At 38.3% G+C, this 24,156-nt stretch overlaps 1 protein-coding gene and 1 long non-coding RNA gene across 3 annotated transcripts; one reads left to right on the top strand and one right to left on the bottom strand.

Annotated features, from left to right (window-relative positions):
- Positions 1-17: 17 nt before the first annotated feature.
- Positions 18-11,746, bottom strand: LOC141728427 (uncharacterized). The gene is made up of 3 exons (XR_012579320.1): positions 11,609-11,746; positions 8,990-9,059; positions 18-184 (listed from the first exon to the last, which is right to left on the bottom strand). It is a non-coding gene; the product is annotated as an uncharacterized LOC141728427 (long non-coding RNA).
- On the top strand, positions 11,743-18,926 carry PTRHD1 (peptidyl-tRNA hydrolase domain containing 1). 2 transcript variants are annotated; one of them, XM_074536437.1, is made up of 2 exons: positions 11,743-11,934; positions 18,650-18,926. In XM_074536437.1, the coding sequence occupies exons 1-2, from the start codon at positions 11,743-11,745 to the stop codon at positions 18,818-18,820; spliced, it is 363 nt and encodes a 120-aa protein (XP_074392538.1). In that variant the 3' UTR covers positions 18,821-18,926. The 2 variants fall into 2 exon arrangements, with proteins under 2 accessions (XP_074392538.1, XP_074392539.1); XM_074536438.1 differs by lacking the exon at positions 18,650-18,926 and adding an exon at positions 17,903-18,037.
- Positions 18,927-24,156: the final 5,230 nt, after the last annotated feature.

The following is a 24,156-nucleotide window of genomic DNA, read 5'->3' as shown; positions in this document are numbered from 1 at the left end:
GGGCCAACCCGTGCCCCTCTCACCAGCCTCTCCAGTCTCCCCCTCAGGCCGTCCCTGAGCTCCCTCAGCTCCCGGATTTTGGCTCTCAGGATTTGGGAGCGCTCCCGGCGCCGCTCCCGACGCTCCCTCTGCGCCGCCCCGACCCGCTCCCGGCGCTCCAGCCACTCCAGCTGGGACAGAACCCCTGGAAATGGGAAAAATGGGAAATTTGGGAAGATATTTGGGGATTTTGGGAAGAAATTTGGGATTTTCAGGAGGAATTTAGCGAAAATTTGGGGATTTTAGGAAGAAATTTGGGGATTTTAGGAAGAAATTTGGGGAATTTAGGAAGAAATTTGGGAGAATTTAAGGGAAAATTTTGGGAGAATTTTAGGAGAAATTTTGAGAAGGAAAATTTGGGAGTTTTGGGGAGAATTTTGGGAAGCATTTGGGGGTTTGGAAGCATTTTGGGAGGAGTTTGGGGATTTTGGAGGAATTTGGGGAGAGTTTGGGCAGAATCCCTGCATGGGCAGGAACTGAGGAGCTGCAGCTGCCACAGCTGGGACAGGGAAATGGGGGAAAAATGGGGATTTTGGGGAGAAATTTGGGATTTTGGGGAGAAATTTGGGATTTTGGGGAGAAATTTGGGATTTTTGGGAAGGAATTTGGATTTTTGGGAATTTTGGGAAGGAATTTGGGATTTTTTGGGGATTTAGGGAGGAATTTGGGGAGCAATGTGAGAGTTTGGGCAGAATCCCTGCATGGGCAGGAAGCGCCCGGCCCCGCTCCCAGAGCTCCAGGTGGGACAGAACTCCTGAAAAATGGGGAAAATTCGGGATTTTGGGATTTTTTTGGGATAATTGGGGATTGTGGGAAGGAATTTGGGGATTTTGGGAAGAAATTTGGGATTTTTCAGGAGGAATTGAGAGAAAATTTGGGGATTTTAGGAAGAAATTTGGGGATTTTTGGAAGAAATTTGTGGATTTTAGGAAGAAATTTGGGAGAATTTAAGGGAAAATTTTGGGAGAATTTTAGGAGAAATTTTGAGAAGGAAAATTTGGGAATTTTGGGACAATTTTGGGAAGAATTTGGAAGCATTTTAGGAGGAGTTTGGGGATTTTGGAGGAATTTGGGGAGAGTTTGGGCAGAATCCCTGCACGGGCAGGAACTGAGGAGCTGCAGCTGCCACAGCTGGGACAGGGAAATGGGGGAAAAAATGGGGATTTTGGGGAGAAATTTGGGATTTTGGGGAGAAATTTGGGGATTTTGGGGAGAAATTTAGGATTTTTGGGGATTTTTTTGGGGATTTGGGGAGGAATTTGGGGAGCAATGTGAGAGTTTGGGCAGAATCCCTGCATGGGCAGGAAGCGCCGGCCCCGCTCACAGAGCTCCAGGTGGGACAGAACCCCTGGAAAATGGGGAAAATTCGGGATTTTGGGGACTTTTTTGGATAATTGGGGATTGTGGGAAGGAATTTGGATTTTTTTGGGATTTTTTGGGGATTTTTTGGGATTTGGGGAGGAATTTGGGGAGCAATGTGAGAGTTTGGGCAGAATCCCTGCATGGGCAGGAACTGAGGAGCTGCAGCTGCCACAGCTGGGACAGGGAAATGGGGGAAAAATGGGGATTGTGGGGAGAAATTTGGGATTTTGGGAGAAATTTGGGATTGTGGGAAGGAATTTGGGAATTTTGGGATTTTTTGGGGGATTTTTGGGGATTTGGGGAGGAATTTGGGGAGCAATGTGAGAGTTTGGGCAGGATCCCTGCATGGGCAGGAAGCGCCCGGCCCCGCTCACAGAGCTCCAGGTGGGACAGAACTCCTGGAAAATGGGGGAAAAAATGGGGAATTTTGGGGAAAATTGGGGATTTTTGGGGAAATTCAGGGATTTTGGGGGTCTTGGGAAGGAATTTGGGCAGGAATTTGGGCAGGATCCCTGCATGGGCAGGAATTGTGGCGCTGCCCAGCCCGGCCCCGCTCTGGGAGCTCCAGGGACTCCAGGTGGGACAGAACCCCTGGAATGGGGAAAATTCGGGAATTTGGGGATTTTTTTGGGATAATTGGGGATTGTGGGAAGGAATTTGGGATTTTTTGGGGATTTTTGGGGGATTTTTTGGGGATTTGGGGAGGAATTTGGGGAGCAATGTGAGAATTTGGGCAGGATCCCTGCATGGGCAGGAATTGTGGCGCTGCCCAGCCCGGCCCGCTCACGGCGCTCCAGGGACTCCAGGTGGGACAGAACTCCTGGAAAATGGGGAAATTCGGGAATTTTGGGGAAATTCAGGGGTTTTGGGAAGGAATTTGGGGAAAATTCGGGGATTTTTGGGGGTTTTGGGAAGGAATTTGGGGAAAATTCGGGGATTTTTGGGGGTTTTGGGAAGGAATTTGGGCAGGAATTTGGGCAGGATCCTGCATGGGCAGGAATTGTGGCGCTGCCCAGCCCGGCCCCGCTCATGGAGATCCAGGTGGGACAGAACTCCTGAAAATGGGGAAAAATTCGGGATTTTGGGGATTTTTTGGATAATTGGGGATTGTGGGAAGGAATTTGGGGATTTTGGGAATGAATTTGGGATTTTTTGGGGGATTTTTGGGGATTTGGGGAGGAATTTGGGGAGGAATTTGGGGAGGAATTTGGGGAGAGTTTGGGCAGAATCCCTGCAAGGGCAGGAACTGAGGAGCTGCAGCTGCCACAGCTGGGACAGGGAAATGGGGGAAAAATGGGGATTTTGGGGAGAAATTTGGGATTTTGGGGAGAAATTTGGGGATTTTGGGGAGAAATTTAGGATTTTTGGGGATTTTTTTGGGGATTTGGGGAGGGATTTGGGGAGCAATGTGAGAGTTTGGGCAGAATCCCTGCATGGGCAGGAAGCGCCCGGCCCGCTCCCAGAGCTCCAGGTGGGACAGAACCCCTGGAAATGGGGAAAATTCGGGATTTTGGGGATTTTTTGGGATAATTGGGGATTGTGGGAAGGAATTTGGGATTTTGGGAAGAAATTTGGGATTTTCAGGAGGAATTGAGCGAAAATTTGGGGATTTTAGGAAGAAATTTGGGGATTTTAGGAAGAAAGTTGGGAGAATTTACGGGAAAATTTTGGGAGAATTTTAGGAGAAATTTTGAGAAGGAAAATTTGGGAGTTTTGGGACAATTTTGGGAAGAATTTGGGGTTTGGAAGCATTTTGGGAGGAGTTTGGGGGTTTTGGAGGAATTTGGGGAGAGTTTGGGCAGAATCCCTGCATGGGCAGGAACTGAGGAGCTGCAGCTGCCACAGCTGGGGACAGGGAAATGGGGGAAAAATGGGGATTTTGGGGAGAAATTTGGGATTTTGGGGAGAAATTTGGGAATTTGGGAGAAATTTGGGATTTTGGGGAGAAATTTGGGGATTTTGGGAAGGAATTTGGGATTTTTGGGGATTTTTTTGGGATTTTGGGAAGGAATTTGGGCAGCAATGTGAGAGTTTGGGCAGAATCCCTGCATGGGCAGGAAGCGCCCGGCCCCGCTCACAGAGCTCCAGGTGGGACAGACTCCTGAAAATGGGGAAAATTCGGGATTTTGGGGATTTTTTGGGATAATTGGGGATGGTGGGAAGGAATTTGGGATTTTTTTGGGATTTTTGGGGATTTTTTTGGAATTTGGGGAGAGTTTGGGCAGAATCCCTGCAAGGGCAGGAACTGAGGAGCTGCAGCTGCCACAGCTGGGACAGGGAAATGGGGGAAAATGGGGATTTTGGGGAGAAATTTGGGATTTTGGGGAGAAATTTGGGATTTTGGGAAGAAATTTGGGGATTTTGGGAATGAATTTGGGATTTTTTGGGGATTTTTTGGGATATTTGGGGAGCAATGTGAGAGTTTGGGCAGAATCCCTGCATGGGCAGGGAGCGCCCGGCCCCGCTCACAGAGCTCCAGGTGGGACAGAACCCCTGAAAATGGGGAAAATTCGGGAATTTGGGATTTTTTGGGATAATTGGGATTGTGGGAAGGAATTTGGGATTTTCAGGAGGAATTGAGAGAAAATTTGGGGATTTTAGGAACAAATTTGGGGATTTTAGGAACAAATTTGGGGATTTTAGGAAGAAATTTGGGGATTTTAGGAAGAAAGTTGGGAGAATTTAAGGGAAAATTTTGGGAGAATTTTAGGAGAAATTTTGAGAAGGAAAATTTGGGAATTTTGGGACAATTTTGGGAAGCATTTGGGGGTTTGGAAGCATTTTAGGAGAAATTTGGGAATTTTGGAGGAATTTGGGGAGAGTTTGGGCACCTGAAAAATGGGAATTTGGGGAAAATTGGGGGAATTTGGGAAGAAATTTGGGATTTTCAGGTGGAATTTGGGATTTTTTTAGGGATTTTGGAAAGGAATTTGAGATTTCTGACATTATTTGGGGATTTTGGGAAGAAATTTGGGATTTTCAGGAGGAATTTAGCGAAAATTTGGGGATTTTAGGAAGAAATTTGGGGATTTTAGGAAGAAATTTGGGGATTTGGGGAAGAAATTTGGGAGAATTTAAGGGAAAATTTGGGAGAATTTCAGGAGAAATTTTGAGAAGGAAAATGGGAAAATTTGGGAATTTTGGGAGAATTTTGGGAAGATTTTGGGGGTTTGGAAGCATTTTGGGAGGAATTTGGGGATTTTGGAGGAATTGGAGGGAGAGTTTGGGCACCTGAAAAATGGGAATTTGGGGAAAATTGGGAAATTTGGGGAGAAATTTGGGGTTTTCAGGAGGAATTGAGAGAAAATTTGGGGATTTTAGGAAGAAATTTGGGAGAATTTAAGGGAAAACTTTGGGAGAATTTTAGGAGAAATTTTGAGATGGAAAATGGGAAAAATTCAGGAATTTTGGGAAGAAATTTGGGGATTTTGGGAAGAAATTTGGGATTTTTAGGAGGAATTGAGAGAAAATTTGGGGATTTTAGGAAGAAAATTTGGGGATTTTAGGAAGAAAGTTGGGAGAATTTACGGGAAAATTTTGGGAGAATTTTAGGAGAAATTTTGAGAAGGAAAATTTGGGAATTTTGGGACAATTTTGGGAAGAATTTGGAGATTTTGGAAGCATTTTAGGAGGAGTTTGGGGATTTTGGAGGAATTGGAGGGAGAGTTTGGGCACCCGAAAAATGGGAATTTGGGGAAATTGGGATTTTGGGGAGAAATTTGGGGATTTTTGGGAAGGAATTTGGGGATTTTTTGGGGATTTTGGGAAGGAATTTGGAATTTCTGACATTATTTGGGGATTTTGGGAAGAAATTTGGGATTTTCAGGAGGAATTGAGAGAAAATTTGGGGATTTTAGGAAGAAATTTGGGGATTTTAGGAAGAAATTTGGGAGAATTTAAGGGAAAATTTAGGGAGAATTTAGGAGAAATTTTGAGAAGGAATATGGGAAAATTTGGGAATTTTGGGACAATTTTTGGAAGACTTTGGAAGCATTTTAGGAGGAGTTTGGGGATTTTGGAGGAATTGGAGGGAGAGTTTGGGCACCTGAAAAATGGGAATTTGGGGAAAGTTGGGATTTTGGGAAGAAATTTGGGGAATTTAGGAAGAAATTTGGGATTTCTGGAAGAAATTTGGGAATTTTGAGAAGAATTTGGGAGGAGTTTTGGGAGGAATTTGGGAAAATGTGGAAATTTTGGGAGAAGCTCATGGAATTTTGGGGAGGAATTCAGGGAGAAATTTGGGAATTTGAGGAGAAATTCAGGGAATTCTTGGGGATTTTGGAAAGGAAGAAATTTGGGAATTCTGAAAGAATTTTGGGAGGAGTTTTGGGAAGAATTTGGGGATTTTTGGAGAGAAATTTGGGAAGAATTTTGAGAAAGAATTTGGGGATTTAGGGAAGAACTTTGGAAGGAAAATGGGAAAATTTGGGAATTTTGGGAAGAATTTTGGAAGCATTTTGGGAGGAGTTTGGAAATTTTGCAGGAATTGGAGGCAGAGTTTGGGCACCTGAAAAATGGGAATTTGGGGAAAATTGGGATTTTGGGGAGAAATTTGGGGATTTTTGGGAAGGAATTTGGGATTTTTTTTGGGGATTTTGGAAAGGAATTTGGGATTTCTGAGATTATTTGGGGATTTTGGGAAGAAATTAGGGGTTTTCAGGAGGAATTTAGCGAAAATTTGGGGATTTTAGGAAGAAATTTGGGGATTTTAGGAAGAAATTTGGGAGAATTTAAGGGAAAATTTTGGGAGAATTTTAGGAGAAATTTTGAGAAGGAAAATTTGGGAATTTTGGGAATTTTGGGACAATTTTGGGAAGCATTTGGGGGTTTGGAAGCATTTTAGGAGGAGTTTGGGGATTTAGGAGGAATTTGGGGAGAGTTTGGGCAGAATCCCTGCATGGGCAGGAACTGAGGAGGAGCTGCAGCTGCCACAGCTGGGACAGGGAAATGGGGGAAAAATGGGGATTTTGGGGAGAAATATGGGATTTTGGGAATGAATTTGGGAATTTTGGGGAATGAATTTGGGATTTTTGAGGATTTTTTGGGATTTGGGGAGGAATTTGGGGAGCAATGTGAGAGTTTGGGCAGGATCCCTGCATGGGCAGGAACTGAGGAGCTGCAGCTGCCACAGCTGGGACAGGGAAATGGGGGAAAAAATGGGATTTTGGGGAGAAAATTGGGATTTTGGGAATGAATTTGGGAATTTTGGGAATGAATTTGGGGATTTTTGGGGATTTGGGGAGGGATTTGGGGAGCAATGTGAGAGTTTGGGCAGGATCCCTGCATGGGCAGGAACTGAGGAGCTGCAGCTGCCACAGCTGGGACAGGGAAATGGGGGAAAAATGGGGATTTTGGGGAGAAATATGGATTTTGGAATGAATTTGGGAATTTTGGGAATGAATTTGGGATTTTTGAGGATTTTTGGGGATTTGGGGAGGGATTTGGGGAGCAATGTGAGAGTTTGGGCAGAATCCCTGCATGGGCAGGAAGCGCCCGGCCCCGCTCACAGAGCTCCAGGTGGGACAGAACCCTGGAAATGGGGAAAATTCAGGGATTTTGGGGATTTTTTGGGATAATTGGGGATTGTGGGAAGGAATTTGGGGATTTTGGGAAGAAATTTGGGAATTTTAGGATGGATTTTGGGGAGGCTTTGGGAAGATTTTGGGAAGAACTTTGGGAAGAACTTTGGGAATTTTGGTGAAGAATTTTAGGAGGAATTTCAGGAAGGATTTTGGGATTAATTCAGGAGGAATTGAGAGAAAATTTGGGGATTTTAGGAAGAAATTTGGGATTTTCAGGAGGAATTGAGAGAAAATTTGGGGATTTTAGGAAGAAATTTGGGGATTTTAGGAAGAAATTTGTGAGAATTTACGGGAAAATTTTGGGAGATTTGAGGAGAAATTTTGAGAAGGGAAATGGAAAAATTTGGGAATTTTGGGACAATTTTGGGAAGAATTTGGGGATTTTTGGGAAGGAATTTGGGATTTTTTTGGGGATTTTGGGAAGGAATTTGGGATTTCTGAGATTATTTGGGGATTTTGGGAAGAAATTTGGGATTTTCAGGAGGAATTGAGAGAAAATTTGGGGATTTTAGGAAGAAATTTGGGGATTTTAGGAAGAAATTTGGGAGAATTTAAGGGAAAATTTTGGGAGAATTTTAGGAGAAATTTTGAGAAGGAAAATGGGGAAAATTCAGGAATTTTGGAAGAAATTTGGGGATTTTGGGAAGAAATTAGGGATTTTCAGGAGGAATTGAGAGAAAATTGGGGATTTTAGGAAGAAATTTGGGGATTTTAGGGAAAATTTTGGGAGGAATTTCAAGGATTTTGGGAGGAATTTAGAGAAAAGTCAAGGATTTAAGAAAGAAATTGGGAATTTCAGGTCGGAATTTTGGGAGGAATTTGGGAAAAATGTGGAAATTTTGGGGGGTCCTGGGGAAGAATTTGGGGATTTTTGAAAAAGAATTTTGGGAAAGAATTTCTGGGAAAATTTGGGAATTTTGGGAAGAATTTGGGGATTTTTGGAAGGAATTTGGGAAAATTTGGAAGGAATTTGTGAATTGTAGCAAGAATTTGGGGGATTTTGGGAAGTTTAAGACAAAGTTGGAGATTTTTGGAAAAATTTTGAGGATTTCAGGAAAAAAAATTGGGGAATTTTCAGAAGAATTCCAGGATTTTAGGGAGGAATTTGGGGAAATTTTTAAATAATTTTGGAAGAATTTTGGGGAGGAATTTCAGGAGAAATTTGGGAGAGAATTGGGAATTTTGTGAAGAAATTCAGGGATTTTGAGGAGGAATTTTAGGAAGAAATTCAGAGATTTTGGGGGAATTTCGTGAAGAATTTGGGGATTTTTGGAGGAAATTTGGGAGAGAAATTGGGGAATTTTGTGAAGAAATTCAGGGATTTTTGCAGCGAATTTTGTGAAGAATTTGGGGAATTTTTTAAAGAATTCAGGGAAGAAATTTGGGGAGAAAATGGTGAAGAATTTGGGGAATTTTTGGAGGAAATTCAGGAATTTTGGGAGGAATTCTGGGAGGAATTCTGGAAAAAAATTGTGAATTTTGGCAAGAATTTGGGGAACTTTGGGAAGAATTTGGTGATTTTGGGGAGGAAATTTGGGAGAGAATTTGAAATTTTTGGAAGAAATTCAGGGATTTTGAGGAGGAATTTTAGGAAGAAATTCAGGGATTTTTCAGAGAATTTTGTGAAGAATTTGGGGATTTTTTGAGAGCAAATTTGGGAGAGAAATTTGGAATTTTGTGAAGAAATTCAGGGATTTTTCAGAGAATTTTGAGAGGAAATTTGGGAGAGAAATTGGGAATTTTGGGAAGAAATTCAGGGATTTTGCAGTGAATTTTATGAAGAATTTGGGGAATTTTTTAAAGAATTCAGAGAAGAATTTTGGGGAATTTTTGGAGGAAATTCAGGAATTTTGGGGAGAATTTTGGAAGGAATTTGAGACTTTTGGGGAGAATTTTGGAAGGAATTTGGGAATTTTGGGGTTTTAGGGGAAGGATTCAGAATTTTAGGAATTTTAGGGAGAATTCCTGCACAGAAAGGGGAAATTTGGGAAAATTTGGGAACTCACCCTGTGAAAATTCCATTTCCTCTTCATTTTCCTGCTCCTCTTCTCCAGGATCCATCCCAAGGATTTGGGGCTGGAAAAATGGAAAAATTTCAATTAATTTTCAGAAATTTGGGTTTTTTAATAAGGAAAAAATCCTGCAATTCCAATAAATTTGGGATTTTATTTAATGAAAAAAAAAATCCAAATAATTTCCATAAATGAGGAAAAAAATCTCATTAATTTTACATAAGTTTGGAAATTTTTAATGAGGAAAAATCCCATTATTTTTCCATAAATTTGGGGATTTTATGAGGAAAGCAAGGATGGGAATGGAAAAAATCCAATTAATTTTCAATATTTTAGGGAATTTTTAATGAGGTAAGAATCCTGTTCATTTCAATAAAATTGGGAATTTTTAATGAGTAAAATATCCAATTAATTCTCCAGAAAATTGCGGATTTTTAATGAGGTAAAAATCCCATTAATTTCCATAATTTTGGGAATTTTAAATGAGAAAAATAGGGATGGGAATGGGAAAAATTTGGGGGTTTTTCATGAAGGAAAATTCCCATTTTTTCGCATAAATTTGGGAATTTTCTAATGGGGAAAATGGGGATGGAAAGGGAAAAAAATCCAATTAATTTCCAGACATTTGGGAGTTTTTATGATGTAAAAAGTCCCATTAATTTCCATAAATCTGGGCATTTCTTTAATAAACAACAATCTAAATAATTTCCATAAATTAGAAAAAATCTCATTACTTTCCATAAATTTGGGAATTTTTATTGAGGAAAAAATCCCATTACTTTCCAAAAATTTGGGGATTTTTTAATGACGAAAAGTCATATTAATTTCCATAAATTTGGTTATTTTTAATGAGAAAAAATCCCATTATTTTCCATAAATTTGGGGATTTTTAATGAGGTGAAAATCCCATTATTTTCCATAAATTTGGGGATTTTTAATGGGTAAAATGGGGATGGGAATGGAAAAAAAAAACCCAATTAATTTTCAATATATTTGGGGATTTTTATGAGGAAAAAATCCCATTAATTTTCATAAATTTGGTTATATTTAATGAGAAAAAAATCCCATTACTTTCCATAGATTAGGGAATTTTTTAATGAGGAAAACGAGGATGGAAATGGAAATAAATCCCATTATTTTTCAATATTTTAGTGAATTTTTATGAGGTAAAATTCCATTAATTTTCCTTAAATTTGGGATTTTTTAATGAGGAAAAAATTCCATTAATTTCCATAAATTTGGGATTTTTTAAATGAGGAAAAATCCCATTAATTTCCATAAATTTGGGCATTTTTAATGAGGTAAAAAATCACAATAATCTCCATAAATATGGGAATTTTATTAATAATAAAGAAAAATTCCCTTTAATTTCCATAAATTTGGGCATTTTTGTGAGGAAAACATCTTATTAATTTCAATCAATTTGGGAATTTTTATGAGGTAAAAATCCTGTTAATTTCAATAAATTTGGAGATTTTTTAATGAGGAAAAAATCCAGTTAATTTCCATAAATTTGGGAATTTTTTAATGAGCAAAAATCTAAATGATTTCCATAAATAAAGAAAAAAAATCCCATTGCTTTCCATAAATTTGGGGATTTTTAATGAGGTAAAAATCACAATAATTTCCATAAATATGGGGATTTTTAATGAGGAAAACGAGGATGGAAATGGAAACAAATCCCGTTATTTTTCAATATTGTAGTGAATTTTTATGAGGTAAAATTCCCTTAATTTTCCTTAAATTTGGGGAATTTTTAATGAAGAAAAGGAGGATTGGAATGGAAAAAATCCCATTAATTTTTAATATTTAAGGGAATTTTTTAATGAGGAAAACAGGGATGGAAAAGGGACAAATGCTCGTTAATTTTCCATAATTTGGGGAATTTTTAATGAGGAAAAATCCCAATAATTTTCACAAACTTTGGAATTGTTTATGAGAAAGAATTTAAAAAATATCCACAAATTTGGGGGTTTTATGAGGGAAAAACCCATTAATTTCCATTAAAATGGGAATTTTTAATGAGGAAAAATTACATTACTTTCCATAAATTTGGGGATTTTTAATGAGGAAAAAATCCCATTAATTTCCATAAATTTGGGAAATTTTAATGAGGAAAAAATGTCATTAATTTCCATAAATTTGGGAATTTTTAAATGAGGTAAAAATCCCATTCATTTCCATCAAATTGGGAATTTTTTATGAGGTAAAAACTCCATTATTTTTCCATAAATGTGGGAATTTGTAATGAGGAAAAAAAGTCCCGTTAATTTCCATAACCTTTCGGATTTTAATGAGGAAAAATCCCAATAATTTCCATAAATGTGGGGATTTTATGAGGAAAACAAGTGATAATTTATGGATTTTGGTGGAAAAAATGGCGGGAAAGTGACCGGGACGATGCCAAACTGAGGACAGGGACGATCCCAAGGAACGGAACCCGGACAACCCTCAAAGGTGCCATAAATGACCCCAAAACTTCCAGCGAATCCCAAGAGAGCGATTTAGAGACGATCCTAAAGAATTATCCCAAAAAAATCCTAAAAAAATCCTAAAAAAATTCCCCAAAAACCCCCGGGACCCCAAATCCCTCCCTGAGGGCTCCGCGCTCACCTCAACTTTCCCGCCTCAGCGCCGCCGGAAGTGCGTCATCACGCCGCCCTCCGTTCTGCACACCAAGATGGCGGAGCCCTGTCTGCTTCACTTCCCGCTGAATCCCGGCAGCCCGCGCGGTTCCGTACAGCAACATGGCGGCGGCGCTGGTGCAGTACGTGGTGCTCCGCGGGGATCTGGCGCGGCCTCCCCTCTCGTGGCCGCTCGGTGCCGTGGTGGCTCAGGGCTGTCACGCCGCGCTGGCGGCCGTTCACGGTTACCGGGAGCATCCCGACACCGGCGCGTACCTGGAGCAGGGCGACGCCATGACAACGGTGGTGCTGGAGGTAATGGCGGCGCCGCGGGGCATGATGGGAGCGCCGCGCTGAGGGGAGAGCCGCCGCCATGTTGGGGGGGGCAATGGCGGCGTGAGGGAAAATCAGAATTTTTGGAGGAAATCGGGATTTTTTGGGGGGAAAATCAGGAAATTTTTTTGAAAATTGGGAATTTTTGGGATGTTTTTGTGTTAAAAAAGGTGGGAATTGTCAGTTTGGGATGAAGTGGAGATTCTGGGGTCGCTGAGAGGAGGAGGAAGCCCGGGGGGGTCGGGCTGTGCCGGGGAGAGGAGGAGCCGGAATTTCTGGGAGAATTTAATTGGATTTGGGGAATAATTTTCTCATGAAATTCGGAATATATCCCTCACTAAATTCGGAATAATTCCATCACTAAATTCGGAATATTTCCCTCATGAAATTCGAAATAATTCCCTCATAAAATTCTGAAAAATTTCCTCATGGCATTCGGAATAATTCCTTCATGAATGAAATTTGGAATAATTCCCTTATGAAATTCTGAATAATTTCCTCACTATATTTGGTATAATTCCTTCATGAAATTTGGAGTATTTCCTCATGGAATTCGGAATAATTCCTAAAAAAATTATGAATAACTCCTCATGGAACTTGGAATAATTCCCTCGTGAAATTTGGAATATTTCCCCGTGGAATTCTGAATAATTCCCTCATGGAATTCAGCATAATTCTGTTTGGAATATTCCCTCACTACATTCTGAATAATTCCTTATTAAAATCAGAATAATTCCCTCACTAAATTCGGAATAATTCTTTAATGGAATTTGGACTATTTCCTCATGGAATTCCGAGTAATTCCCTCATGAAATTCTGAATAATTCCCTCCTAAAATTCGGAATAATTCCTTCATGAAATTCTGAATAATTTCCTCATAAAATTCAGAATAAATCCCTCACTAAATTCGGAATAATTCTCTCATGAAATTCTGAATAATGCGCTCCCTAAATTCGGAATAATTTCTTAGTGGAATTTGGAATAATTTTCTCATGGAATTTGGAATAATTTCCTCATAAAATTGGGAAATAATAATTCCTTCATGAAATTTGAAAGATTTCCTCATGGAATTCGGAATAATTCCTTCATGATATTTGGAATATTTCCTCACTAAATTCTGAATAATTCCCTCATAAAATTCAGAATAATTCCCCTAAAATTCTGAATAATTTCCTGATAAAAATCTGAATATTTCTTCATGATATTCGGACTAACTCCTTCATGAAATTTGAAAGATTTCCTCATGAAATTCGGAAAAATTCCCTCATAAAAATTGGAATAATTTCCTGATAAAAATCTGAATATTTCTTCATGATCTTCGGAATAATTCCTTCATGAAATTTGAAAGATTTCCTCATGAAATTTAGAATAATTCCCTCATGAAATTCTGAATATTTCCTCACTAAATTCAGAATAATTCCCTCATGAAATTCTGAATAATTTCCTCACTATATTCGGAATATTTCCTCATGAAATTCGGAACAATTCCTCACTAAATTTGGAATAATTTCCTGATAAAAATCTGAATATTTCCTCATGATCTTCGGAATAATTCCTTCATGAAATTTGAAAGATTTCCTCATGAAATTCAGAATAATTTCCCTCACGAAATTCTGAATAATTTCCTCACGATATATGGAACAATTCCCTGATAAAAATCTGAATAATTCCTCATGAAATTCGAAATAATTTCCTCATAAAATTAAGAATAATTCCCTCACTAAATTTTGAATGAAAACGGGGATGGAAAAGGAAAAAAAATCCCATTAATGTCCATGAATTTCAAAGTTTTTTAATGAGGAAAAAAAAAATCCCATTATTTTTCCATAAATTTGGGGATTTTTTAATGAGGAAAAAATGCCTTTGATTTTCCATAAATTTGGGAAATTTTCATGAGGAAAAAAACCTCATTAATTTCCATAAATTTAGGGATTTTTAAATTAGTTAAAAATCACATTAATTTCCATAAACCTGGGGGGAGGTTTATGAGGAAAAACCCCATTAATTTTCAAGATTTTAGGGAAATTTTTAATGTAGGAAAAATCCTTTTAATTTCCATAAATTCAGGAATTTTTTATGAGATAAAAATCCAGTTAATTTCCATAAACGTGGATAATTTTTATTAGGAAAAACCCCATTAATTTTCAATATTTTTTCGAATTTTTCATGAGGAAAAGTCCAAATAATTTCCATAAATTATAAAAAAAAAATCTTACTAATTTCCATAGCTTCGGGATTTTTTTATGAGGAAAAACCCCATTAATTTTCAATATTTTAGGGAATTTTTCATGAGGAAAAAATCCCTTTAATTTCCAAAAATTTCGAAAATTTTTATAAGGAAAAATCGAAATAAGTTTCCATAAATTATGAAAAAATCTCATTAATTTTCCATATTTTTGGAATTTTTAATGAGGCAAAAATCCCATTAATTTCCATAAAATTGGAATTTTTTAATGAGAAAAATCCAAATAATTTTTTTTTTTTTTGTTTTAGGCTCCAGATAAGAATTCCCTGCTGGATTTGGGGAAGCTGCTGAAGGAAAAATCCCTTGAATTTTCAATATATTTTGGAATTTTTTATGAGGCAAAAATCCCTTTAATTTCCATAACTTTGGGAATTTTTATGAGGAAAAAAATCCCTTTAATTCCCATAACTTTGGGATTTTTTTATGAGGAAAAACCCCATTAATTTCCAAAAATTTATGGGTTTTATGAGGAAAAAAGCCAAATAATTCCCATAAACTTGCTAATATTTTAATGAGGAAAAACCCAATGAAATTTTTATTTTTCCTTCAGGCTCCAGACGAGGATTCCCTGCTGGGTTTGGGTCAGCTGCTGCAGGCCCAGGGGCTGGAGCACAAAATCCAAATAAATTTTTATTTTTGTTTTAGGCTCCAGATGAGAATTCCCATTTCTCCAGATGAGAATTCTGCTTGATTTGGGCAGAATTTTGAATTAATTATTGAATTAATCTAATTTTATTTTTCCTTTAGGCTCCAGACGAGGATTCCCTGCTGGATTTGGGTCAGGCGCTGCAGGAAAAATCCCTTTAACTTTCAATATATTTTGGAATTTTTTATGAGGCAAAAATCCCTTTAATTTCCATAACTTTGGGAATTTTTTAATGAGGAAAAGCCCAATTAAATTTTTCTTTATTCTTCAGGCTCCGGACGAGGATTCCCTGCTGGATTTGGCGAAGTTGCTGAAGGAAAAAATCCCTTTAATTTTCAATATTTTAGGGGATTTTTATGAGGAAAAACCCCATTAATTGCCATAAACTTGTGACTATTTTAATGAGGAAAAATCCAATGAAATTTAATTTTTGTTTCAGGCTCCGGACGAGGATTCCCTGCTGGACCTGGGGAACCTGCTGCAGGAATGCCTCTAATTTTCAATATTTTAGTGAATTTCATGAGGAAAAAATCAGAATAATTCCCATAAATTTGCGACTATTTTAATGAGGAAAAACCCAATGAAATTTTTATTTTTGTTTCAGGCTCCGGATGAGGATTCCCTGCTGGATCTGGGTCAGGCGCTGCAGGAAAAATCCCTTGAATTTTCAATATTTTAGGGAAATTTATGAGGAAAAAGCCCTTGGATTTTCAATATTTTAGGGATTTTTATGAAGAAAAACCCCATTAATTGCCATAAATTTGCAACTATTTTAATGAGAAAAAACCCAATTAATTTTAATTTTTGTTTCAGGCTCCGGACGAGGATTCCGTGCTGGATTTGGGTCAGGCGCTGCAAGAAAATCCCCATTAATTTTGAATACTTTAGGGAATTTCATGAGGAAAACCCCCATTAATTCCCATAAATTTTAATGAGGAAAAACCCAATTATATTTTAATTTTTGTTTCAGGCTCCGGACGAGGATTCCCTGCTGGACCTGGGGAACCTGCTGCAGGAATGCCTCTAATTTTCAATATTTTAGTGAATTTCATGAGGAAAAAATCAGAATAATTCCCATAAATTTGGGAATTTTTTTATGAGGAAAAATCCATTTAATTTCCGTAAAATTGGAACATTTTTAATGAGGAAAAACCCGATTAATTTTCAATATTTTAGGGAATTTCATGAGGAAAAATCCAAATAAATTTCCATAAATTAGGAAAAAAAACCCATTAATTCCCATAAATTTGGGATTTTTTTAATGAAGAAAAATCCAAATAAATTTTTTTTTTTCTTTAGGCTCCAGATGAGAATTCCCTGCTGGATTTGGGGAAGCTGCTGCAGGACAAAGGGATTGAGCACAAAATCCAAATAAATTTTTATTTTTGCTTTAGGCTCCGGACGAGGATTCCCTGCTGGATTTGGGGAAGCTGCTGCAGGAAAAATCCCTTTAATTTTCTATATTTTAGGGAAATTTATGAGGGAAAATCCCTTGGATTTTCATATTTTAGGGATTTTTATGAAGAAAAACCCATTATTTGCCATAAATTTGGGAATTATTTCGGATGAAAAATCCAAATAAATTTCCATAAATGAGAAAAAAATCCCATTAATTCCATAACTTTGGGATTTTTTTATGAGGAAAAACCCCATTAATTTCTAAAAATTTATGGGTTTTATGAGGACAAAATCCGAATAATTTCCATAAATTTGGGAATATTTTAATGAGGAAAAACCCAATGAAATTTTAGTTTTTGTTTCAGGCTCCGGACGAGGATTCCCTGCTGGCTCTGCGTCAGGCGCTGCAGGACAAGGGGCTGGAGCACAAAATCCAAATAAATTTTTATTTTTGTTTTAGGCTCCAGATGAGGATTCCCTGCTGGATTTGGGCAGCGCTGCAGGAAAAATCCCTTTAATTTTCTATATTTTAGGGAAATTTATGAGGAAAAATCCCTTGAATTTTCAATATATTTTGGATTTTTATGAGGAAAAACCTCATTAATTGCCATAAATTTGGGACTATTTTAATGAGGAAAATCTGAATTAAATTTTAATTTTTGTTTCAGGCTCCGGATGAGGATTCCCTGCTGGATTTGGGTCAGGCGCTGCAAGAAAATCCCCATTAATTTTGAATACTTTAGGGAATTTCATGAGGAAAAACCCCATTAATTGCCATAAATTTTAATGAGGAAAAAACCCAATTAAATTTTATTTATTCTTCAGGCTCCGGACGAGGATTCCCTGCTGGACCTGGGGAACCTGCTGCAGGAATGCCCTCTAATTTTCAATATTTTAGTGAATTTCATGAGGAAAAAATCAGAATAATTCCCATAAATTTGCGACTATTTTAATGGGTAAAAACCCAATGAAATTTTTATTTTTTCTTCAGGCTCCGGACGAGGATTCCCTGCTGGATTTGGCGAAGTTGCTGAAGGAAAAAAATCCCTTTAATTTTCAATATTTTAGGGGATTTTTATGAGGAAAAACCCCATTAATTGCCATAAACTTGTGACTATTTTAATGAGGAAAAACCCAATTATATTTTAATTCTTGTTTCAGGCTCCGGACGAGGATTACCTGCTGGATTTGGGTCAGGCACTGTAGGAAAAACCCCATTAATTGCCATAAATTTATGGGTTTTATGAGGAAAAAAGCCAAATAATTTCCATAAATTTTGGAATATTTAATGAAGAAAAATCCAAATAAATTTTTATTTTTTCTTTAGGCTCCGGACGAGGATTCCCTGCTGGGTCTGGGTCAGGCACTGCAGGCCAAGGGCTGGAGCACAAAATCCAAATAAATTCCCATAAATTCGGGAAAAAACCCCATTAATCCCATAAACTTGTGACTATTTTAATGAGGAAAAACCCAATAAATTTTAATTTTTCCTTCAGGCTCCGGACGAGGATTCCCTGCTGGATTTGGTCAGGCGCTGCAGGAAAAACCCCATTAATTTTCAATATATTAGTGAATTTCATGAGGAAAAAAATCAGAATAATTCCCATAAATTTGGGACTATTTTAATGAAGAAAAATCCAAATAAATTTTTTTTTTTTCAGGCTCCAGACGAGGATTCCCTGCTGGATCTGGCGAAGTTGCTGAAGGAAAAAATCCATTTAATTTTCAATATTTTAGGGAATTTCATGAGGAAAAACCCCATTAATTCCCATAAATTTTAATGAGTAAAACCCCAATGAAATTTTAATTTTTGTTTCAGGCTCCGGACGAGGATTCCCTGCTGGATCTGGGAACCTGCTGCAGGAAAAATCCAATTAATTTTCAGTATTTTAGTGAATTTCATGAGGAAAAACCCCATTAATTTTCAATATTTTAGGGAATTTCATGAGGAAAAACCCCATTAATTTCCAAAAATTTATGGGTTTTATGAGGAAAAAAGCCAAATAATTTCCATAAATTTTGGAATATTTTAATGAAGAAAAATCCAAATAATTTTTTTTTTTGTTTCAGGCTCCAGACGAGGATTCCCTGCTGGGTCTGGGTCAGGCACTGCAGGCCAAGGGGCTGGAGCACAAAATCCAAATAAATTCCCATAAATTCGGGAAAAAACCCCATTAATCCCCATAAACTTGTGACTATTTTAATGAGGAAAAACCCAAATAAATTTTAATTTTTCCTTCAGGCTCCGGACGAGGATTCCCTGCTGGATTTGGGTCAGGCGCTGCAGGAAAAACCCCATTAATTTTCAATATATTAGTGAATTTCATGAGGAAAAAATCAGAATAATTCCCATAAATTTATGAATATTTTAATGAAGAAAAATCCAAATAAATTTTTTTTTTTTTTAGGCTCCAGATGAGAATTCCCTGCTGGATTTGGTGAAGCTGCTCCAGGACAAAGGGCTGGATCACCGGCTGTGGCGGGAGCAGCCCGAGGGCACGGTGACGTCCCTGGCACTGCGCCCGTACCCGCGGGCACTGGTGCAGCCCCACCTGCGGCACCTGCGCCTGCTCCGGTGACTCCTTCCGGAACTTTCCGTGCTTTTCCCGGGAAATCCGGGGGTTGGGCGGAGTTTTGGTTGGAATGAGGGGGAGTTAAAGTGGATTTAAAGTGGATTTTTTGGGGGTTTTGGCGTGGTGTGCTGTGGTTTTGTTGTGAGGGGGAAAATGGCGGGAAAATGAAAAGAGAAAAATGGGGGGGGGAGTGTGAGGGGAAAAGGAGGGAAAATAAGGAAAAAATTAGGGAAATGGGGAAAAGGCGGGGAAAAGGAAGGAAAATGGGGGGAAAGGGCGGGGAAATGGTGGGAAAAAGGTGGGAAAATGGCGGGGAAATGGTGAGGAAAATGGTGGGAAAATGGAGGGGAAAGGGCGGGAAAATGGCAGGAAAATGGTGGGAAAATGGTGGGGAAAACGTGGGAAAAAGGTGGGGAAATGGCGGGAAAATGGCAGGAAAAGGGAAAATGAAAAGGGAAAAATGGGGGGGGGAAGTGTGAGGGGAAAAGGAGGGAAAATAAGGAAAAAATTAGGGAAATGGGGAAAAGGAAGGAAAATGGCGGGAAAAAGGTGGGGAAAACGTGGGAAAATGGCGGGGAAAAGGGAAAATGAAAAGAGAAAAATGGGGGAAAAAAGGAGAAAAAATAAAAAGGGGGAAATGTGGGAGGAAAAATAAGGAAAAAATTAGGGAAATGGTGAAAACGTGGGAAAATGGTGGGGAAATGGCGGGAAAAAGGCAGGGAAAAGGTGGGGAAATGGTGGGGGAAAATGGCAGGAAAAATGGTGGGAAAATGGTGGGGAAATGGCAGGAAAAAGGCGGGAAAAATGGTGGGGAAAATGGCGGGAAAAATGGTGGAAAAATGGTGGGGAAAGGCGGGAAAATGGTGGGGAAAAGGCGGGAAAATGGCGGGGAAAAGGCGGGGAAATGGTGGGGAAATGGAGGGGAAAAGGCGGGAAAAATGGTGGGGAAATGGTGGGGAAATGACAGGGAAAAGGTGGGGAAATGGTGGAGAAAAGGCGGGGAAAAGGCGGGAAAATGGCAGGGAAAAGGCGGGAAAAAGGCGGGGAAATGGCGGGAAAATGGAGGGGAAATGGCGGGGAAATGGCGGGAAAATGGAGGGGAAAAAGGTGGGAAAATGGAGCAGAAAAGACGGGGAAATGGTGGGAAAATGGAGGGGAAAAGGCGGGAAAATGGCAAGGAAATGGCGGGAAAATGGCGGGGAAAAGGCGGGAAAAGGTGGGGAAAACGTGGGAAAATGACGGGGAAATGGTGGGGGAAAAAGGGGGGGAAAACCGTGGGAAAATGGTGGGAAAATGGCAGGAAAATGGTGGGGAAAAGGCAGGGAAATGGCAGGAAAATTGTGGGAAAATGGTGGGGAAAAGGCGGGAAAAATGGTGGGAAAATGGTGGGAAAAATGTGGGAAAAGGCGGGGAAATGGTGGGGAAAAGGTGGAAAAGTGGCAGGGAAAAGGCGGGAAAATGATGGAAAAAGGTGGGAAAATGGCGGGAAAAGGGAAAATGAAAAGAGAAAAATGGGGGGAAAAGAGGAGAAAAAATAAAAAGGGGGAAATGTGAGGGGAAAAGGAGGGAAAATAAGGAAAAAATTAGGGAAATGGTGAAAAGGCGGGAAAATGGTGGGGAAATGGTGGGAAAAAGGCAGGAAAATGGCGGGAAAATGGAGCGGAAAAGGCAGGAAAATGGTGGGAAAAAGGTGGGAAAAAGGCGGGAAAATGGCAGGAAAATGGCAGGAAAAATGGTGGGGAAATGGCGGGGAAAATGGTGGGAAAATGGTGGGAAAAAGTTGGGGGAAAAGGCGGGAAAATGGTGGGGAAAAGCAAAAAATGAAAAGGGAAAGAAGGGAGAAAAGGAAAAATGAAAAGGGGGGAAAAGGGGAAAAAGGGGGAAAAGGGGAAAAAGGGGGAAAATGAAAAAGGAAAAGGGAAAAAGGAAAAATGAAAAGGGAATAAAGGGGGAAAAGGAAAAAGAAAAGGGGAAAATAAGGAAAAAATGGGGGGGGGAAATGGGGGAAAATGAAAAGGGAAAAAGGGGGAAAAAGGAGAAATGAGAAGGGAAAAGGGGGGAAAAGGAAAAATGAAAAGGGGGAAAAGGAAAAAGAGGGAAAATGAAAAAGGAAAAGGGAAAAAGGGGAAAAAGAAAAATAAAAAGGAAAAAAATTGGGGAAAAAGAAAAAATGAAAATGAAAAAATGGAGAGGAAAAGGAGGAAAAAAAGGAGAAAATGGGAATGAAAAATGGGGGAAATGGAAAAAAAGGAAAAAATAAAAAGGAAAAAAACTGGGGAAAAAGGAGAAAAAATGAAAATGAAAAAATGGAGAGGAAAAGGAGGAAAATAAGGAGAAAATGGGAAGGAAAAATGGGGGGAATGGAAAAAAAGGAAAATTAGAAAAAATTCCCCTCCAAATAAAGGAGGGGAAAAGAAGGAAAAATTGAGGAAAAAAATGAGGAAGAAGGAAAAGGAAAAAAGTTTGGGGAAAAAGGGAGGAAATGGAAGAAATGGGAAAAGAAAAGAGGAAAATGGGGAAAGGAAAATAAGGAAAATGGAGGAAAAAAGGAAGAAAAAAGGAGAAAAAGAGGATAAAAAAGAAGGAAAAGGGAAAAAGGGGGAAAGGAATAAAATAAAAAATAAAAAATATAATAAAAATATAATGAAATAAAAAATATAATAAAATAAAAAAAAAAATAAGAGGTGGAAAAACAGGAAGGGAAAAAAGGAAAAAGGAAGGAAAAGGGAAAAAGGGGGAAAGGAATAAAATAAAAAATATAATAAAATAAAAAAGATAATAAAAAAATAATAAAAATATAATAAAATAAAAAATATAATAAAATAAAAAATATAATAAAAATATAATCAAATAAAAAAAGATAATAAAATAAAAAATAAAAAATAAGAGGTGGAAAAACAGGAAGGGAAAAAAGGAAAAAGGAGGGAAAAATGAGGAGGAAAAATGGAAAAATGAAAAGAGAAAAATATTTTTGAAAAATGGGGAAGAAATGAGAAAAAAAGGAGGAAAATGAGGGGAAAAAAGAGGAAAATAAGGAAAAGGTGGGGAAATCAGGGAAAATGGAAAAAAAAACAAAAAGAAGGGAGGAAATGGAGAGAAAAAGTGGGAAAAAAAAGGGAAATAAAACAAAATAAAAGGAGGAAAATGGGGGGATAAATAAATAAACCCAGGAAATTAAATCCCAAAAAAATCCCCAAATCCCTGGATCCCCTCCCATTTTCCCATTTGTCCACCAGAATTTCTGATTTTCCACCACCAAAAATAAAATTTTCCATTTTCCCTTTTTTCCCTTTTTTCCCTTCATTTCCCCCATTTTTCCTTTTTTTTCCCATTTCCCCCCTTTATTTCCCCCATTTTTTCCCTTTTTCCCTCTTTATTTCCCCCATTTTTTCCCTTTTTTTCCCCTTTATTTCCCCCATATTTTCCTTTTTATTTCCCCTTTATTTCCCCCATATTTTCCTTTTTATTTCCCCTTTATTTTCCTCATTTTTTCCTTTTTATTTCCCCCATTTTTTCCCTTTTTTCCCCTTTATTTCCCCTGTTTTCCCCTTTATTTCCCCCGTTTTCCCCTTTATTTTTCCCCTTTATTTCCCCCATTCCCCCCTTTATTTCCCCCTTATTTCCCCCAGTTTTTTCTTTTTATTTCCCCATTTTCCCCATTTTTCCCTTTATTTCCCTCATTTTTTCCTTTTTATTTCCCCCCTTTATTTCCCCTTTTTTTCCCCCATTTTTCCCTTTTTATTTCCCCGTTGTTTCCTTTTGATTTCCCCCCATTTTTCCCTTTTTTTCCCCTTTATTTCCCCCATTTTTGCCTTTTTTCTCCTTTATTTCCCCCATATTTTCCTTTTTATTTCCCCCATTTTTCCCTTTTTTCCCCTTTATTTCCCCTTTACTTCCCCCATTTTTCCTTTTTTTTCTCCTTTATTTCCCCCATTTTTCCCTTTTTCTTCCCCCTTATTTCCCCTTTTTTTCCTTTTTATTTCTCCCATTTTGCCCCTTTATTTCCCCCTTTATTTTCCCCATTTTTCCATTTTTATTTCCCATTTTTTCCCTTTTTTCCCCTTTATTTCCATTTTTCCTTTTTATTTCCCCCATTTTTCCCTTTTTCCCCTTTATTTCCCCCTTTTTTCGCTTTTTTCCCTCTTTATTTCCCCCATTTTTCCCCCTTTATTTCCCCATTTTTTTCCTTTTCCCCCCTTTTTTCCCCCTTTATTTCCCTCATTTTTCCTTTTTTCCCCCTTTATTTCCCTCATTTTTTTCTTTTTAATTCCCCCATTTTTATCTTTTTATTTCCGCCTTATTTCCCCCATTCTTTCCTTTTTATGTCCCCCATTTATTCCCTCATTTTTTCCTTTTTATTTCCCCATTTTCCCCCCTTTATTTCCCCCATTTTTCCCTCTTTATTTCCCCCATTTTTCCCCCTTTATTTCCCCCATTTTTCCCCCTTTATTTCCCCCATTTTTCCCTTTTTTTCCCCCTTTATTTCCCCCTTTATTTCCCCCATTTTTTCCCCCTTTATTTCCCCCTTTATTTCCCCCATTTTTCCCTTTTTATTTCCCATTTTTTCCCTTTTTTCCCCTTTATTTCCATTTTTTCCTTTTAATTTCCCCATTTTCCCCCCTTTATTTCCCCCATTTTTCCCTTTTTTCCCCTTTATTTCCCCCATTCCCCCATTTTCCCCCCCATTGTTTCTTTTTTGTTTCCCCCATTTTTCCCTTTATTTCCCCTTTACTTCCCCATTTTTCCTTTTTTCTCCTTTATTTCCCCCCTTTTTTCCCCTTTATTTCCATTATTTCCCCCATTTTTCCCCTTTATTTCCCCCATTTTTCCTTTTTATTCCCCCATTTTTCCCCCTTTATTTCCCCATTTTTCCTTTTATTTCCCCCCATTTTCCCCTTTTTATTTCCCCCATTTTCCCCTTATTTCCCCCACTTTTCCCTTTTTCCCTTTTTTCCCCCTTTTTTTCGCTTTTTTTCCCTCATTTCCCCCATTTTTTCCCTTTTATTTCCCCCATTTTTTCCCATTTTTCCCCCTTTATTTCCCCCATTTTTCCCTTTTTATTTCTCCCCTTTATTTCCCCCATTTTTCCCTTTTTCCCCCTTTATTTCCCCCATTTTTCCCTTTTTATTTCCCATTTTTCCCTTTTTTTTCCCCTTTATTTCCCCATTCTTTCCTTTTTATTTCCCCCATTTTCACCCCCCTTTATTTCCCCCATTTATTCCCTCATTTTTTCCTTTTTATTTCCCCCATTTTTCCCTTTTTTCCCCTTTATTTCCATTTTTTCCTTTTTATTTCCCCCATTTTCCCCTTTATTTCCCCTTTGTTTCCCTCATTTTTTCCTT

The sequence above is a fragment of the Zonotrichia albicollis genome, chromosome 3 (genome assembly GCF_047830755.1).
Source record: "Zonotrichia albicollis isolate bZonAlb1 chromosome 3, bZonAlb1.hap1, whole genome shotgun sequence".
NCBI lineage: Eukaryota > Metazoa > Chordata > Aves > Passeriformes > Passerellidae > Zonotrichia > Zonotrichia albicollis.
Note: the sequence above shows the minus strand (reverse complement) of the source record. Positions and strands in the feature narration are given on the sequence as shown.